The sequence below is a fragment of the Drosophila gunungcola genome, assembly GCF_025200985.1.
Source record: "Drosophila gunungcola strain Sukarami chromosome X unlocalized genomic scaffold, Dgunungcola_SK_2 000034F, whole genome shotgun sequence".
NCBI classification, from domain to species: Eukaryota; Metazoa; Arthropoda; class Insecta; order Diptera; family Drosophilidae; genus Drosophila; species Drosophila gunungcola.
Window position 1 is genome coordinate 652,521 of NW_026453187.1, and position 16,286 is coordinate 668,806.

General features: G+C 42.8%; 7 protein-coding genes across 8 annotated transcripts; 3 read left to right on the forward strand and 4 right to left on the reverse strand.

Annotated features, from left to right (window-relative positions):
- Positions 1-184: 184 nt before the first annotated feature.
- Positions 185-952, forward strand: LOC128260613 (39S ribosomal protein L30, mitochondrial). The gene is made up of 2 exons (XM_052993754.1): positions 185-406; positions 469-952. The coding sequence occupies exons 1-2, from the start codon at positions 279-281 to the stop codon at positions 881-883; spliced, it is 543 nt and encodes a 180-aa protein (XP_052849714.1). The 5' UTR covers positions 185-278; the 3' UTR covers positions 884-952.
- LOC128260611 (torsin-like protein) lies at positions 884-2,129 on the reverse strand. Its single transcript, XM_052993752.1, has 2 exons — positions 1,861-2,129; positions 884-1,796 (listed from the first exon to the last, which is right to left on the reverse strand). Exons 1-2 carry the CDS (start codon positions 2,054-2,056, stop codon positions 979-981), a joined length of 1,014 nt encoding a protein of 337 aa, XP_052849712.1. The 5' UTR covers positions 2,057-2,129; the 3' UTR covers positions 884-978.
- Positions 2,130-2,214: 85 nt separating this feature from the next.
- Positions 2,215-4,559, forward strand: LOC128260616 (uncharacterized). Its single transcript, XM_052993758.1, has one exon. It carries the CDS (start codon positions 2,350-2,352, stop codon positions 3,742-3,744), a length of 1,395 nt encoding a protein of 464 aa, XP_052849718.1. The 5' UTR covers positions 2,215-2,349; the 3' UTR covers positions 3,745-4,559.
- LOC128260617 (rhythmically expressed gene 2 protein) lies at positions 4,435-5,368 on the reverse strand. Its single transcript, XM_052993759.1, is given in 2 exon segments — positions 4,435-5,127; positions 5,129-5,368. Coding segments are annotated over 2 exon segments (747 nt in total). The 5' UTR covers positions 5,345-5,368; the 3' UTR covers positions 4,435-4,596.
- A 455-nt stretch (positions 5,369-5,823) lies between these two features.
- On the forward strand, positions 5,824-9,924 carry LOC128260602 (uncharacterized protein DDB_G0271670). Of its 2 annotated transcripts, XM_052993743.1 has the most exons (3): positions 5,824-6,002; positions 6,062-7,135; positions 8,031-9,924. In XM_052993743.1, the coding sequence occupies exons 2-3, from the start codon at positions 6,141-6,143 to the stop codon at positions 8,299-8,301; spliced, it is 1,266 nt and encodes a 421-aa protein (XP_052849703.1). In that variant the 5' UTR covers positions 5,824-6,002; positions 6,062-6,140; the 3' UTR covers positions 8,302-9,924. The 2 variants fall into 2 exon arrangements, with proteins under 2 accessions (XP_052849703.1, XP_052849702.1); XM_052993742.1 differs by having other exon boundaries at positions 5,825-7,135.
- Positions 9,925-10,340: 416 nt separating this feature from the next.
- On the reverse strand, positions 10,341-13,080 carry LOC128260601 (uncharacterized). Its single transcript, XM_052993741.1, has 4 exons — positions 12,800-13,080; positions 12,595-12,739; positions 11,053-12,050; positions 10,341-10,710 (listed from the first exon to the last, which is right to left on the reverse strand). Exons 1-4 carry the CDS (start codon positions 13,037-13,039, stop codon positions 10,540-10,542), a joined length of 1,554 nt encoding a protein of 517 aa, XP_052849701.1. The 5' UTR covers positions 13,040-13,080; the 3' UTR covers positions 10,341-10,539.
- A 657-nt stretch (positions 13,081-13,737) lies between these two features.
- Positions 13,738-15,936, reverse strand: LOC128260648 (transmembrane emp24 domain-containing protein 2). The gene is made up of 3 exons (XM_052993796.1): positions 15,695-15,936; positions 15,297-15,631; positions 13,738-14,042 (listed from the first exon to the last, which is right to left on the reverse strand). The coding sequence occupies exons 1-3, from the start codon at positions 15,834-15,836 to the stop codon at positions 13,893-13,895; spliced, it is 627 nt and encodes a 208-aa protein (XP_052849756.1). The 5' UTR covers positions 15,837-15,936; the 3' UTR covers positions 13,738-13,892.
- Positions 15,937-16,286: the final 350 nt, after the last annotated feature.

A 16,286-nucleotide genomic window follows, 5' to 3' on the forward strand; every position in this document is an offset into this window, starting at 1 on the left:
ATGTAAAAACATTTACCGATAAAGAAAAAAATGAGTAGTACAAATAACAAGACCTCAAAATTTCACAATTAAACAAAAATGTATATTAATTTCTTGGGATTTCTCTTCAGTTTAGCGAAATAATTTAACAGCACCCCAAACGGTTAACATTTTTGCGCTTAACAGGGCTGTTGCCTATCGATAACATTCGATACACTTCTTGTTATTGTATTTCATAACTACCTCACCTTGCTGTTTTCCTTGCATTTTCCGGTAAATAACAAAATTAATTAAACAAAATGAACATTGGAAAGCTGATGACTCCACTGAGGAGCAACACGTGGTCGGTGCGGAGCTACGGAAAGCACAACAAGAAGTTTCTCTACAAAAATGGCCAGAAATTCGAAGGGATTACCTACTATCCCAGGTGATAGATTTGAAAAAGAAACCTGATAAGGTGTTTTAATGGATTATTTTGCCTTTGGTCAGGACCCCGGATCACCAGGATCCCCCCATGGAGCCGTCGAAACTGTTTCGGGTGCAGCGCATCAAGCCGGTAAAGGGTAATCCCTACTGGGAGAAGCGAATCCTCAAGGATCTTGGGCTGGATGGCAAGCAGAGCGACTTCACGGTGGTCAAGAACATCCCGGAGAACAATGCGCGCCTGTGGAAGATCAAGCACCTGGTCAAGGTCACCCCGGTGACGTTTCCCTACGGAGAGCCCACTGCCCAGGATGTCCGGCACACGATACTGAAGGAGAACGGCGAGTGCCTGGTCACAAAGGACCTGGGACCCATTGAGATCCGGCTGGAAGCTCGCCAGGATTACGATGAGCAGCCCAAGAGACTGGACACCGACCTGCTGCGCAAAGATGCCCGCCTCAAGTGGCTAAATCCCTGGTAGTTAAATGCCCTCTTAAACTTTATTCTTTAAAATATTCTCAAAAAATACAATACGAAATGTGAAAGAGAATCTAGCATCACTTTTTGACTACCCTTCTAGTTGATGGCCATGGCCACCTTCTTCTCGAGCGTTTTGCAGCCGGAAATGGCGAACAGGCCATGCGTGCGATCATAGCTAATGGATGAACTCAAAATATCAACGATTATCTGTTTATCGGGCTGGCGATGCCAACGGCGGAACTCGGCCTCCAGGCACTGCACCACATGGACCTTCTCCATGGGCAGGAACGGAATGTAGTGGTCGATGACATGCGCCTCGATCAGGGTTGTCCTCTTCAGTCCTCCATCCAAGTTGTAGGCGGCCTTCTTCAGCAGCGACTCAAAGTCGCTCAGGCGGGTGTCCTCCCGCAGTGTACCATACTTCATCAGGTTGCCCAGTTGATCGGCTATATGACTGCCTGCCGTGTTGGAGAGGAATATGAAGATGGCCTTCGTGTTGTCCGTGCCATCGGCGAAGGCATTGTAGTCCACCAGCGAGGCGAGCGTGTCAAACACGCCACTGGGCATCTTGTCCACCTCGTCGAAGATGAACAGGGATCGTGGGCAGTTGCGCAGGTGGGCACGCACCTCGTGATTGATCCGCTCCTTGTAGAGGCCCACATTCTCCGCCTGGGGGAAGTCGGCCTGTCCCAGATACTTGGCCACATAGCCGGACTTGGAGCCCTCCAAGTACAGAGCCTGGGCAATCTGCTCCGCCACAAAATTCTTGCCCGTTCCCGGCTGGCCGTGGAAGCTGAAGACCAGTGGCTTCCTCGAGTTGCTGCTCTTGCTGAAATGGGCCATCAGGGCCGGCACAACATGCTGGGCCACAATGTGCTGGCCAAACAGTGTCCTCTTCAGCGATGCATTTAACTCTGCCGGGGGAATCACCACTTTGTAGCGTAGGCACACACATACATATTAGCCATATATACTTACCGTTTATGTTGCCCGGAATGCTGCGATCGTCGCAGCACTCGGTAAATCGGCAGTACGTATGCTCCTTGAAGTAAGCACCTATTCCCAGGGCCCCGAATCCTATGGCGCTTATTGTGATGGGTTCCAGGGATTCGAGGGGCCGCGGCTGGATCACCAGGAGCCCAAGGCACAACGTTAACAAGGATAGAAAGCTCATCTTGGATTCACTTCGTCTTCGCTCATTCAGTCCGATAACGATAAATAAATACCAGCCGGCGCAAATATAAATAAAGAACAACCGCTAATATATATATATATTAATTCTGGCACAGTTAGCGTCTACTCTTTAAAAAATACCAAAGTCTGTTTCGCAGTGAGATCTTAACATAGTATTTTCCCGATTCTCCGCTCTGGTCACACCCCGGCGAATTTGTTTAGATTTGCCGAGTTTTTTTTTTGTTTGATTTGGATTCCCCGGGCTTGGAATCGATATCGGAATCCAACTGCAAGATGCGCCTGTGTCCGCTGGCCGTGCTGCTCGGCATCTTCCACCTGCTGCTGGCCTGCAACCACTGGGTCCTCCGCGAGGAGCAGATTGTGCCCAAACTGGACTCGCCCTTTCACATGCGGGAGCCCCAGAATCTGGCGGCATTTCTCGAGCAGATCAGGTACAGTGAGTACGTGGAGCGGTCCTATCTGGACTTGCTGCGCAAGCGGGAGCAGATAGTGGAGCACCTGCGGTTCTCGATGAGATTCGGGGAGGACCTGGCGGAGCAGGCCAAGTGCGCCATGGACTACTACATGCTGGAGAAGCGGATGTCCTACCTGAAGATCACGCCCGAACAGCTGAAAAGGATCAATCTGCCGGACCAGCGACAGCTGCATGCCCAGAAAAGTGCCTCCGCGATGGGAATGGAGCCGATTTGCAGCGATTATCATCGCCTGAGTGTGGGACCTGCCACCTACGATCATTTAGATAGTTTTCGTCCCGAGGTCCTGGCTGCAGCGTTCCTGGAACGCGAGCACGACACCAATGTGGGCATGGCCACGGTGGAGCTGACACGCCGATTTGCCGTCGACGGACTGCAGCATCATCCGGCCTCATGGAAGTTCCACACCCTGAGCTCCTACTACTGGCGAATGCGGGGAAACGCGCGGGAAGCTCTGCCCTGTGCCCGATTAGCTGCCCTATTGGCTCCACCGATCTTCAAGGACATTCCCCTGCTCAGTTTGGGCACCATTCTGTTCCGAATGGGCCGGCTAGCCGATGCCGACTTGATACTAACCGCTGCCGTGGAGCACGCCCCACATGTGGCCGAAAACCATGTGGTCTTGGCCTCCGCTCTGGCCATGAAGCACGATTTCAATCGCTCGCTGCAGCATTTCGACGAGGCCGAGCGTCTGGACCCCAGCACATTGCCACGCACTCAGCAGGTGCGAAATTTCATCAGCTGCCTGGAGAATCTCACCAAGAAAACCTCCAAGATGTATAGCTATGTGAAGTACATGAAGAACGAGGTGAAAGAGTTCAAGAAGCTGAAGCATCACATCTCACAGAACCACGAACGCTTGATCCAGCAGCAATTGCCGCTGGGAGCGAGACGATTGCTGCTCGGCCTGGATGCCCAAACCAACAACGATGATCTCCATCGCAGGGGACAGTATTGCAGCACCAGGACACCGAATGGCTCCGATGAACCAGTGCTCTTTTGTGACTTCTATTCGGACATGCAGATGCGGCTGGAGAGCAAGGATGTGGATATAGACGTCCTGGAGCGTGATCTCAAGGCCAACACGGATGCGGTCATTCGACAGGTGTCCACCGAAATACGCAAGCAGTTCAATCTGGAGCAACTGAAGGCAGCCAAGGCCCAAATGCCCGCCAAAGCAACTAAGGCCACATAGTAAATGGTCACCACACAACTGGCACACATTCCCCAAAAACTTCGGGTCACAAACTAGCTTTTACTTTTAATCTGTTCATATAGTATTAGGTCGTGTGCGTGTACATAAGTTAACCGATATACTGGTTAAATCTGCAGGAATAGTTTAATCGGACTAGGCATATAAGCAGGGAATGTTCGAGCGGAGGTTTTGGGTAGCACTATAACTAGCTTGAATAGATAGATAAATAAATAGCGTATTAAATGTATTCCCCAAGTCATAGGTTCTTAGAGAAGTAGGTTATCTGTTTGTTTTAAATATTGAAGCATATTTTAATTGTAAACTCCTTAAACATTCTGTAAACGCAAACAATTATGTATTTCACTTTCTCTGGTTGATTTAAAACATTTGTGTTAATTTTTGGTTATGATTTAAATAACAGATTTATAAAACCCACATTTTTCGTTAAAATCAAGTATTTAATGGATCTTATTAGTTCATTAAAGTATTTGTTTAATCAATTCTTTTAGTCTTCTTCTTTGACATTAAAGCTTAGCTTTAATTAAGTCCAAGAATTCTAAAGACATCTCTAAATATTATTAATATGTGACACGTTCGATGGAAATTAAGTTGAAATTCTTTTAGAAATGAACAATGTGACGGACCTGGACCTCCCCTCGAATGTCCCAACAAAGTTTGGATAATCGCGACTAGGCTATTGCGTATTTATATTTAACACTAGTTTTAACCCATTTAATATACAACACCCCGTTCTGTTTGTTAATCTTTAAGAAATTTACAAAAATAACAACAGCCATGAGCTAATCGAAGAAAACTGTTCCTGAGTTCCTGAGTTCAAGTTTCTTTAGTGGATCACCATTGGATCTGCTGGGTGTTCAAGGCCTCCAAAAGATGGGATAAAGTGGCAAAGGAGTGGTGGTGGCCACCAGTACCGCCATTAACCAGCAGTCCGCTCCAGCCGCAATTCCGTGCGCCCTCGTAGTCCAAGTCCGGTTTGTTGCCGATGTGAAGAGCCTGATCCGCTGTGATCTGCAATCTTTCCAAGGGGATTTCAAAGATTGCCGGATGGGGCTTCATGACACCCGCCTCGTACGAAGTCAGGATGAAATCGAACTTGCCGGCGAAGTCCATCGAATCGAGGACTTTCGGAAGTGAGGGGTCAAAGTTTGAGATGATGCCCACACATTTGCCGGCATCGCGGACGCACTGCACCAGTTCCTGGGCGCCATCGACATGATTCCACCCGGCTCTGGTCCGGTAATGGGCAATTAGTTGGTGGCCAATCATATCCAGCTTCTCGGCTGGCAGTTTTTGGTCCACGCAGCCAAAGGTTTGGGTCACCAGTCGGAGCCACCACTGCTGCCACTCCAATCCCGGCGAAAAAACGGCCAAAGTTTGGATGCTCTCGGCTCATCGCCTTGAATTGCTGGCGGAAACATTGCTCCAACCGACGGCGATCCACTCCGGTGACCCCGAACTCCTCCGCCGTTCGATGGTAGCGAAAGAGCGGATCCTCCAGGCGGAGCAGCGTGTCCGTTACGTCGAAGGTCACCAGGCGAAAGCGTTTCAAATTTGCAACGAATTGCGAAGTCAACGACATTTTGGCACGGCCAGTGTGGCCAGCTGTCACACTTTTTGCCATTGGGTTTTACGTTTACGCAACTTTTATTTTGAATAATATGATTTATAAAAAAATGATTCCAAATAGTTTTTCTTATTTATTAATCTAAAAAATATTAAAGATTGATTTGATCTTTATATCCTATTGTTTAGTTATGTTTGGTTAACATTCAGTTTATTCAGTTTTTTTGATCTAATAATCTTATTTAATAATTTGCTGCCAAATTATTATTATTATTAAATAAATTTTTAAAAGCTTCCAAGTCGATGCTTAATATTATATCTTTAACTTGCATACTGTTTATTAAGCTTTTGGTTGAATGTTTTTAATTTATATCCTTGACATTGAATCTACAATTTTGAATTTAATATTTAAAGCAACTGGTACTGTAAGCTTTTTCTCATAAAAATACTACATTTGGTATTTTCGCGTTGCCCAACACCTGCTTATGTGTATTTGTCGGCATTTATTCGCTGCCCGCCGGCGGGCACACTAAACGAAAATAATTTTGTTAACAAAAAAAAACACAACAAATTGTGTTGTTAAATGGCCGTGCGAGCACAATACAAGAATCCGGCGAAGCGCTCGACTCCAAACCAAGTGCGAAACCAAGTCCTAATCCTCGTGGCAGTCGGCAGTTAGTAATAGAGCAGATCGGCCATCGGCTATAGATATACATATATACCATTCAACCAGGATCTGAGCTTATAGAGGAGATCCCGGGAAGATCCAGGGTTACGTGATTGGGATTACGATTGGGACATCCAATGCCACGATGAATGTGCGAAAGCGGCCACGTCTGGAAATGGACCTCGGTTCCACCTCAACGTCATCATGCTCCACCTCCACCTCCACATCCACCTCCAATAATCTGGCTACCCAGCCTCCAGGCGGCCACCTTATAGCGAATATTCCCAGTCATACGGCTGACCTATCGGAGGCCCTGGTCGGCCATCAAAGCCTAATCCTCACCAGCGCCACGGGAAATGCGCTGATGAGCAGCCAGGGTGCCCAGATATTCCTCACCATTTGCGGCGATGAGAACTCGGACGATTCGCAGGAGTACTATGCCATTAAACAGGAACCCGGCTCCGATTTGGATGTCCACTCGCTGCTGCCCACCAATTTGCAGCTTCCCACTGGCTGTGAGATATACCTGGTCAAGGATACCACCAGTTTGGTGGCCCAGCAGCAGCCCGCAAAGGCGGCCATCAAATTGGAACTGGACACGCTGAGTGGAGAAAAGCGTAGGGCTACTCCTGCTGCTGCTGCTGCTGTTGCTGCTGCTGCCTGTAAGCCCGCAGTGAATCCAGCTCCTTCGGGCAGCACCACCACCACCAGTGTCCTCTACGGCTGCCACGCCCAGGCGCAGCGATCCCAGCCAGAAACGACGACGACTAGCCAAACGCCCACCAGCAAACTGGAGGCGTACAAGAAGCGCGATGACAAGCGACGTGCCACCCACAACGAGGTGGAACGCCGGCGCCGCGACAAGATCAACAGCTGGATCTTCAAGCTCAAGGAGATGCTGCCCAGCCTAAGCTCCACCAGCTCCACCAGTTTCTGTGAGGCCAGCACGAGTCCCAGCACCAGCGGCAGTACGAGCACGACCAGCACCAGCACGTCCAGCAGCAGCAGCAGCAGCTCCAATCCCAAGATTGGCTCCAATCCCAGCAGTTCCAGCGGACGAACGCCGCCCAACGACTCCAAGTCGCAGATTCTGATCAAGGCGTGCGAGTACATCAAGAGCATGCAGGGCGAGATTGACACGTAAGTGGTATATTTATATATATTACAAATAGATGCACTGCTTTTTATCGGTCAATTTTTTTTTTTTTTTTGGAATTTTATAATTTAGGAAAAATCTTATAAAGTGTTAAATATTCTGATATGCTTCACTAGACGAAATGACATAGCCATGCCCGTCCGTTTGTCCGCCCGTTTGTCCGTCCATCTATTTTTCAAGTCCTTTAGGATTTTAAGCTTATAAATTTTATTATATAGCAAAATAATAGCAATAATGACATACCCTTTTTTGATTTTCAACATCTGTATAACTGTAGGTTTTTTCCGATTTCAAAATCACATTTTTGTTTTTATAAAAATCAACTATAGTCCGTACTATAAATTTATTGGCAAATCGAAATTACTTCATTGTTTTTAAGCATTTACAAATTTTGCAGGTAAAGAACGTTAAATGTTAGTTTTACCTGCAAGACCTTTTTAAGATCTAATCTTTAGTTTTCCGTGCAGAGGTATACACTTATAAAACTCTTGAATCGTCAAACGTTTAGTTAAGCATTTGTTATTTGGAGCTGTTAATGCAGAACACAGGAGTTTCTTGTTTTTTAGGGGCTTTTAAACTTGAATTTGTTTACACTATGTATCAGATGTATTGGGGGGTAAACATACGAAGAGACACACCAATTATTCATCTTTAATTTCAAGTGCTGAACACGATAACAGGGGAAAAATCCCACAAAGCGGTTATTTTTTGCATTTATCTTATGTAAAATGAGCTGGACTCTCGAATGTCCCAATGATTCAAGTCTCGAACATGAGATTAGCGGGGTTTCGCTCTAAAGCAAACAAGAACTTGACCAATGTGATCCACCAGAAAATAAACAAACTACTCCAATTCTGTCTGTTCCACCCAAAAAAAAAGGCTGCGTGACTGTCTGAGGGAAGCGGATGGCCTGAAGGCGAGCAACCAGGCGCTGAGGGAGGAACTGGACCGCCTGAAACGGCAGCAGCAGCTCCAGGAGCGATTCCACACGGCCAGCGGCAGGTCAACCTTCAATGTGACCCTCAATTCGCTGAACAGCTCGGCGACCAGCGATCTTTTCGAGGGAATCGATACGACGCCCAACCTGTCCGCCGTTTCATCGCTGGGATTCGGCAAGCGCGGCCTGCTCATCAGCGATTACGATGAGTAAGGACTCTATGGGTTGGTCCAAATCCAAGTCCAAGTCGAAGTCCAAGTCCAACCTGGTTTTGGCTTGCGTAAAATGGATAGAACATTAGGGAGGCGGATGGACAAGCGCTGGCGCCTCCATAAACATACGCCCATCCACCAAAGAATGACGTGCAACGTACACGCAACGCAACACACGCAGTACAATAAACGGACATGACGAGTGATTTCTTGTTATCGCCGCTCTGTTATATATGTTATATAAGAAAGAAGCATATATATGCATATATATGCAGTCGAACTTCGGTGACTCAAAAAGCTGTTCTCAATTGGGTTTAATTAACATGCTATAACCACACAGCTGCTTTTGTATGCTATATCTGGTATTGGTATTATTCCTGCCCTCCCCTCCAAAAAACAAGAAATCATAACGTATTTGTACAAGGGAATATGATTTCCATATCACATTCATTTTCATGTTAAGGGCTCGGATATTAAAACACAAAAAGAAATAATGTTAATAAGAAGCTTTAAAGCAATATTTTTTTTTTTTTTTCTTTGTAATGTATTTTCATTACGATTATTATGTTAAGTATGTATTTGTTTCTATTTGCACAGCGAACATATGATTAAGCCACGTTTTAAACTATTTCTCTGTGTTCATGTAAGATATCATTTCGGTTGTTATTTTCACAACAGTGAAATTTTGTATTTAATTGTCAACTAATGAAAGTTTTAATATTACGAAAAAGATGGAATTTCTAGCTGAAAGTGAAAGTCACAAATTAAATATAGTTTACGATTTAGATTTAAGTTTGAGAAATGAGAGATTGAGTAACTAAAGTTCGATTGTATAGTTGTCAGGTTTTTGTTCTTTTTTGTAATGGAGAGCACTCAGATCCTCATGCAGTTTGCCATCATTATATACCTACATATTACCTAAAAATACGAAACTAAACCTAAAAGCGTTAACGATACCTACCTACTTGCATATATACCTTGAACTAATTCATATTTGAAGCATGTTTGTGCTTGATTTTTCGATTTTATTGTACTGTTTCTCGCACTAATTACCTACAAAATAATGTAACAAAATTATATTATATCTAGTTATATCGTATATATATATATATATATATATATATATATAAAGACAAGTGTACATACGTAGTGCAATCGATAAACAGTGGGAAATCGAGGAAGATGGGGCTATGTAATGCTGCACTCTTCATCGGGGGCGTGTGCACCGGTACATATAACGCTATTGTTGATAAAGAATAATAATATATTTGAGCATAAAAATTGTTGTGAATGTTATATCACTGTTTTCGATATACGCTGTTTCAGAAGTATACAGAACAAAATGTTTTAAATACGAATAACTTTTAATACTTAACAAAAATGCCAAAAAAAAAAAAAAAAAACAACAAAAAAAACCAAAACAAGTTTGGGATTGTGAGAGGGTATTGCATTGAACTGCATTGTTTGGCCCATATAGCGCCGGCGATAGCCGAAATATATGGGATCTTGTGTTACTTGTTGCTATCTATATACAGTACATACAATAATATCACATTTCTGTCATTTGACAGCTAATAATTCTATTCAATTTCAATAAACGAACTCAGTAATGGTTAACACACAATCAATTTCTCATTCAATGGATTTGGTAGAATGCGGGCCTCAAATCATTTGGAATATGGTGGCTTATTTTCACAGCTGCCAGTCGGGTATGATTAAATACCATTGAGTCACGCTTTTCAGCTTGGAAAACAAAGACCACATTCTTATCAAATTGAAAAATAGAGTTGTTTCGTTCAAACCTTACATACTTATGTTCGGCTACAAAGCCATTCCTCTTTTTAGTTCCTGCGATTAATAGTTTAATTGTTTATTGTTTTTACAGCCAATAAAAATTCATATTTGTAATATTTGTAAAACATTTATTTATAATGACACAGTTTATATAAAATGCAGTAATTGATTTTATAGTTTAAAGGGGTATTCTAGTCTAGAAATTTTGAAAAAAATTTTTTTTTTGTTTTTTTTTTAAATGTCAATAAAAGAACATATATATATTGCCTAAAATTCAGGCTTCTAAACCAGAATACCCCCTTAAATAACACAGTTGTATATATTTTGGCAAGTTTTCGAGTTTTTAAAGTTATGTTGTAATGCTGCATCTTGTATTTTTTGTATACATTTTAAGATAATATAGCTGAATGGAGTATTAGTTAGGGTAAAAATAAATAATGGAGGGTTAGACAGTTACACATTTGGCGTAATCACCCACATGGAGCAATCCATGCTCCAGGGATGCGATGTGCAGATTGGACCCACTCATGTAGTCCACATTCACGTGGGTATTCTGGAGCTCTGAGATCAAAGTGGAACAAGCGGCTGCCGGATCTCCACTGCCGGTCAGGCTTCCCTGTAGGCAAAATTCGATTAACAATCATATAGCTTTGTAATAAATATATAAATATATTCTATAATTTTGGACCTCATTTTATATGTCGTTAATTTAAATATTTTTATTTTGTCTGCTTAAAAACAAAATAAATGTAAAATATTTAAATAAGCAGGTTTCGAACACAGGGGGCTCTTCATGGTATACAAGGTATTTCAAGCCTGGTATTTATTGTTTTAGATTATTTCCATTGGTTACAAAAATATCCAAACAATATTTATTAATTTGGAAAAAAAAATTTTTTTTTGAACTATCTACCGGTTTTGAACCCGGATGTTTACTTGCAATGTAACTATCACTTACCGCCCAAAATTCGTTGCCGGGAAGGGCATTTCCATCCCAGGCATAGGTGACCACTAGCAGCATGTCCTCCGCCAGTTTGTCGGCTGGATTACGTTTCGAACTGCGGATGCGTATGCCACCTTGCGGATGTTTGTCCACGGGAAACAGGGCTCCATCGTACAGGCTGCCCACTCTGGTCAAATGCATCCAGGAGAAGTCCACCACACCGATGTGACTGAGTCGTTCGCCCAGTGCGTGCAATCGTTCCTCGAAGGCTTCGAAGAAGGTTTGCCTCTGCCGCTCGGTGGCCCTCCAAACACCCAACCCGATGCCCACCACATGGATATAGGCGGGCTTGCCAATCTTCTCGGCTCGCGACTGTGCCTCCAGGAGGAGGGTATCGAAACTGATGCCAAATCGCTTGCGCATCACCTGATGATCGAACCTACCTTCCGGAACCTTCTCAAAGCGATCATCGTTTTTGGGTGTTTCCCCATAGATGAAATCTCTGGGCTCCCCGTAGAATTCCCTCCACACTCTACGGAGATCTGCGGCTGGAGTGGCGGTATCAGTCGAGGAGGAGTTGCGCAAACCATAGCCCCTGGTATGGGTGTTTTGGCTCTTTGTAATCATGATATCCTGGTACTCCATTACATCGGGTCGCTCGAAACGGGCTCCAATTAGTCCAACTATCACGCCCTCGCGTTCGATGGTATCCTTATTCTGGGTCACCTCGCCGGCATTTTCCCTGCGCCCCGTGTTGATGAACTCCGAGTGGGTGGAAACGTAGAGCAGGGCGGACAACTTGATCTCGTCGTAGCTGAGTACGGAGGTTAGCTTCAGCGGGTGTTTTTCTGCGGGCGTGCCCACCTCCTCGAAGCCCCCGCTTCCGGTTTCCCCATCCATGGTGTGGTAGTAGTCTCCTCCGCCCAAGAACCACACACATCTCTTTGCCAGAAGGCGCTGCACAAAGTCCACCAGAGTCATGTTCGTGTAAAGGCTCTTCTCCTGATCGCTGCCTGCGAAATTTTGCGATATAACTTCATTACTTGGTTGTTGAGTAGGGTTTCAAGAAAAGGTGACCCCAAACTCGCTCTTAAGATTTCGAATCTGTACACAAAAAAGTTTAACCACGTCAATACTTTTCAAGAAAAGGTGAATCTAAGCTTCTCGCTTTAAATTAATTGTTAAAATTCCAAATCTGATTCCAAAACTTTTAGCCACTACGGCGTTACAATAAAAAAAATAAGTTTCAAGAAAAGAGTGACCCCAAACTGCTCCTTTAAAGTTAATGACTAATTTGATTGTTCAGATTCCGAATCGGGGCACAAAATTGTATAACCACGTGAGCGTTATAAAAAAAATAAGTTTCAAGAAAAAGGTGACCTCAAACTGGTCTGTTAAAATTGGCCGATCGCCTACCAAATTTTCAGTAAACTGACCACATACTTGAAAAAATTGAGATTTTGAAGATTTTTAAAACTCAAAAACAGGTTTTTGAAATTCTTAAACAAACTGTTTTTTTTTTTTTTGTGGCATTTGAGTATACATGTGTGTACCCACCGAACTTAAGCTTGTGCTCCAGGAAATTGGCGTATAACAGTAGAGTCCGTTCGTGAATCACCGGATAGGCGGAGGCAATCTGCTTCCGGATTTGCTCACTGCGATCCGCCGGTTGCGCCTTAACCCGACATGTGTCGATGCCAAACTGAAATTGGGGATTATAGGGATTATCTGGGATTATCTAGGGAGTCGCAATGAATATTACCTTGGCGGGAAACCTCTCAGATAACGCTTGAAATGCATTCAAATCCAATGTAGCTTTGGGTTTTTCCACTTGGCGACATTGTTGCAATAACCGTTGGGCAAATTCACTTTCCGCCAATTTAACCCGAGAACTGGGGCCACAATCGGTAGATTTCACAAACATATCACCCATTATGCGACTTATTGTGACCAGATGAACAAAGGATCTCAGAAAATTTCCCCGAACTTTAAGTTTCAGCATTGATAACGAAAAAGTGTACAAGCAACCTTTTACCTGCGCAGAGAACAGTGCTGCAAAACGATTTCTGTGATTATATTATATACCTTTTCCACAGGGTTGTGTCAAAAACTGCGTTAAGTCTCCAATTATTAAATATATTAAATATTTTAAAACAATAACTTTGTATTCTCCAGCATAACGTTTTATGATTTTTATTGGACTGATTAAAAAATTCCGATCGAAAGTCAAATGAAAATAAATATGTAGTGCATCGATAAAAATTAAAGATTTTTTTATAAGTTACTGTCGACATTCAAGTAAACTATTGAAAAATTAAAAATGCTTTAACTTGTTGCACAAGCTTAATCCCTTTATTGAGGTCCCAGTTTTTCAGCACTTACTTTGAGATAAGTTCCTAAACGTGTATTTTCTTTTTTTCGTAGCCACGGCCATCAATGAGAAATTACATTTGGTATTAAAAAACAAAATGATTTTTTTAATATTTAATTAAAACATACACAAAGTGGCATTTCCCCCATTGAATGTGTGTCTGAAAATATTTTCTGTCATTTCCTTTCAAAATGTCTTAACTTTTGGTCATTTGACAAAAAAAAATTTTTTTTTATTTAAATGATTTTTGTAATAGATGCCGTTGAAATCCCTTTTGTTAATGTATTCGAACCGGAATCAAGACAGATTCAAATATTTTCAGCCACTAGTTACTTTTTACAATGTATTTTATTTTAATTACAAAAGGATGTTAATCGTTTAAATTAAATCTGAGACTGCAACACACATTGCGCACACATATCCCCCAGGCTCAATACGCTGCTTCTTTGCTCCCTCCATCCTGGTTGTCTGGTCGCAATAGGGATTACACGACGCGCTTGACCTCAAAGAATCGCTTCAGGTAGTAGACCTGGCCAACAGTCATGAGGACCAGGACCAGGGCCTCGAAGGTGGACCACAGCACGACGCGGGCATTAGTGCTCTCGTTCACCGAACGATGGATCTTGTCGCGCACCTGAAAGATTCGATAGATTGTAGGTGGTTCGATTAGCATAGTCGTGGATTAATTATAAGAATTTATCGAACAACTACTTATACTTTATATGGACTTTTCGTAGGTCTTTAAGTAAGATAGCCAGAAGGTATAATTTTGGTTTTTCATGCATAATGGTTTTCGATAGATTGTAGGTGGTTCGATTAGCATAGTCGTGGATTAATTATAAGAATTTATCGAACAACTACTTATACTTTATATGGACTTTTCGTAGGTCTTTAAGTAAGATAGCCAGAAGGTATAATTTTGGTTTTTCATGCATAATGGTTTTTAAATATTCTTTTCTACTTATGAGTATAGTTTGGTTTGTAAACATAATGTTTATGTATTCTGGTCAAGAAATATGTTATGATACTGCTAGGGAATAATCCTTCAAACCTTATGTTTCATGGCTGTCTTACTAATGATATTTAAATGAGGGTTCTAACTCCCAATTCTTCTTTATCCGTTTAATTTGATACAGCCACTCAAAAAATTAACTTTTGGTCGTGCAATGTGGCTCAAGAAGACAATAGTATGGTACTAGTCTATTCGCCATTTAATATAGTTTAGGAACTAACAAATGCCTAATAAGTGCCCCCAGTCCATTTTGCTCAAGCAAAAAGTTTACAAAAGTTCCTGAGACCGCTACATCTATATACTATGGATATACACAAAGCTTTAATTTTAAAGGTAATGGAAATGCAATGAATCCAGTGAAATTTATACAATTGCCTATTAGACGTTCCCAATTAATTCTACATTAATGTTTATATGGATTTCCCTTGATGTGGTATAGAAAGTGAACTTCTATATCTATGAAGACAATTGTACTAGTTCCCAATAATAGGTTTCTCATTCTCATTGCTGTTTAGGTGACAATGGTTTTAAAATAAAGGAATAGAACTAGGCAGAATAAAGTGTACTGGGTCTACTTGAAATGCGTCTCAACTTCTAATAAGAGGCTAGTGATGACCTATCCCTGTTTATGGGCAACTAACGACCCTTTTTTCCATTAGGATAAGATATATCTACAAATCTATAGGAAGTAATGGCCATTTGACAATGCTCTAAAAATAAAAGGTAAATGTAAGTAAAATGGGTCTTGGTAAATTGCTAAATAGATGCTTCAACTACGATGCACCATTCCTGTTCATGTGGCAACCAATGACCTTATTTTCCCTTAGCATGAGGTATATATCTGTACAACTATAGGCGGTAATGGCCACCACTCACATGCATGTACTCCTGCTCGTGCTTGACGCTGGTAAGCGTGCCCGAGAGCTCCCGGATCATGTCCTCCAGCTTGGTGTGGCCCACCTCCTCCTCGCCGGGAGCGCCGGGGGCGCGTTGTGGTGCCTCGCCGACGTCGATGGAGAACATGACCAGCTTGGGCGTCATGCTGCTGCGCTCGTTGTTGAAGCAGACGGTGTAGGTTCCCTTGGCCGGTGCCACAAAGGTGTACTTGCCGGAGGACTCCTTCTCGCTTTCGTGCATCACATGGTTCTCGGGGCCGCTGATCTTGATGTCCACGTCCAGGAAGCCGCCGTCAATCACCTCGAAGGTGACGCCTGCCAAAGGAATCATGATTTTATTAGCTAAATCCCCTGTTAAATCCCACAAAGTCTTCGTACCGAATTTGGTGCCGCCTTCGACATTCTCGAAGAAACACTCCTCGTTGTGGGCGTCCACGCTGACGATGAAGGCGTGACTGGAGCGGCACAGGATCAGCAGACTGCCCACAAGGAGCAGCACCTTGGCGAGCGTCCCTTCCATTGTTGATTTGGGTTTAAATGGCCTGGTTTTAGTTACTTTTAATCGAGCAGCAGCCACGTAGTTGTCGAGTTGTTCGCGGACCAGGTGAGACCAGATAACTGTGCTGCTGAAATCCCAAACTTGAAAGACTATTGGTCACACTGAAAAGGGGCTGTTTGTACAAATGTTCTCAATTCCTTCATATTTTGTACAATTTTTTAATACAAATTTATGGTTAAATGGAAAATTATCTCAACCAATTAATAACTTTTTTTTAAAATAAAAAATACAACTTTGTGACAAGTGTGTTTTTAAAAGTGGTTTCATTATATATCTTTGTTAGCAAATTAGTACTATTTATTCTTTCTCAAAAAGTGCAATTATTTTCGAACCCAGCTTTATATATATTTAATTCTTACATTTCATATCTTGTACAAATTTTTTGAACGCAATTTTGTGTGTGTTTGATTA

Excerpts from the sequence above, each read along its gene's own strand:
- LOC128260611 (XM_052993752.1), bottom strand. The coding sequence starts at position 2,056 with ATGAGCTTTCTATCCTTGTTAACGTTGTGCCTTGGGCTCCTGGTGATC. Across the intron at positions 1,797-1,860 it reads CATTCCGGGCAACATAAACG|AGTTAAATGCATCGCTGAAG; the intron begins GTAAGTATATAT and ends TTCCCCCGGCAG.
- LOC128260648 (XM_052993796.1), bottom strand. The coding sequence starts at position 15,836 with ATGGAAGGGACGCTCGCCAAGGTGCTGCTCCTTGTGGGCAGTCTGCTG. Across the intron at positions 15,632-15,694 it reads CGAAGGCGGCACCAAATTCG|GCGTCACCTTCGAGGTGATT; the intron begins GTACGAAGACTT and ends TTCCTTTGGCAG. Across the intron at positions 14,043-15,296 it reads ACGAGCAGGAGTACATGCAT|GTGCGCGACAAGATCCATCG; the intron begins GTGAGTGGTGGC and ends CGAATCTTTCAG.
- LOC128260613 (XM_052993754.1), top strand. The coding sequence starts at position 279 with ATGAACATTGGAAAGCTGATGACTCCACTGAGGAGCAACACGTGGTCG. Across the intron at positions 407-468 it reads GGGATTACCTACTATCCCAG|GACCCCGGATCACCAGGATC; the intron begins GTGATAGATTTG and ends GCCTTTGGTCAG.
- LOC128260601 (XM_052993741.1), bottom strand. The coding sequence starts at position 13,039 with ATGCTGAAACTTAAAGTTCGGGGAAATTTTCTGAGATCCTTTGTTCAT. Across the intron at positions 12,740-12,799 it reads CTGAGAGGTTTCCCGCCAAG|TTTGGCATCGACACATGTCG; the intron begins GTAATATTCATT and ends CCCCAATTTCAG. Across the intron at positions 10,711-11,052 it reads CCGGCAACGAATTTTGGGCG|GGAAGCCTGACCGGCAGTGG; the intron begins GTAAGTGATAGT and ends TTTTGCCTACAG.
- LOC128260616 (XM_052993758.1), top strand. The coding sequence starts at position 2,350 with ATGCGCCTGTGTCCGCTGGCCGTGCTGCTCGGCATCTTCCACCTGCTG.
- LOC128260602 (XM_052993743.1), top strand. The coding sequence starts at position 6,141 with ATGAATGTGCGAAAGCGGCCACGTCTGGAAATGGACCTCGGTTCCACC. Across the intron at positions 7,136-8,030 it reads ATGCAGGGCGAGATTGACAC|GCTGCGTGACTGTCTGAGGG; the intron begins GTAAGTGGTATA and ends CCAAAAAAAAAG.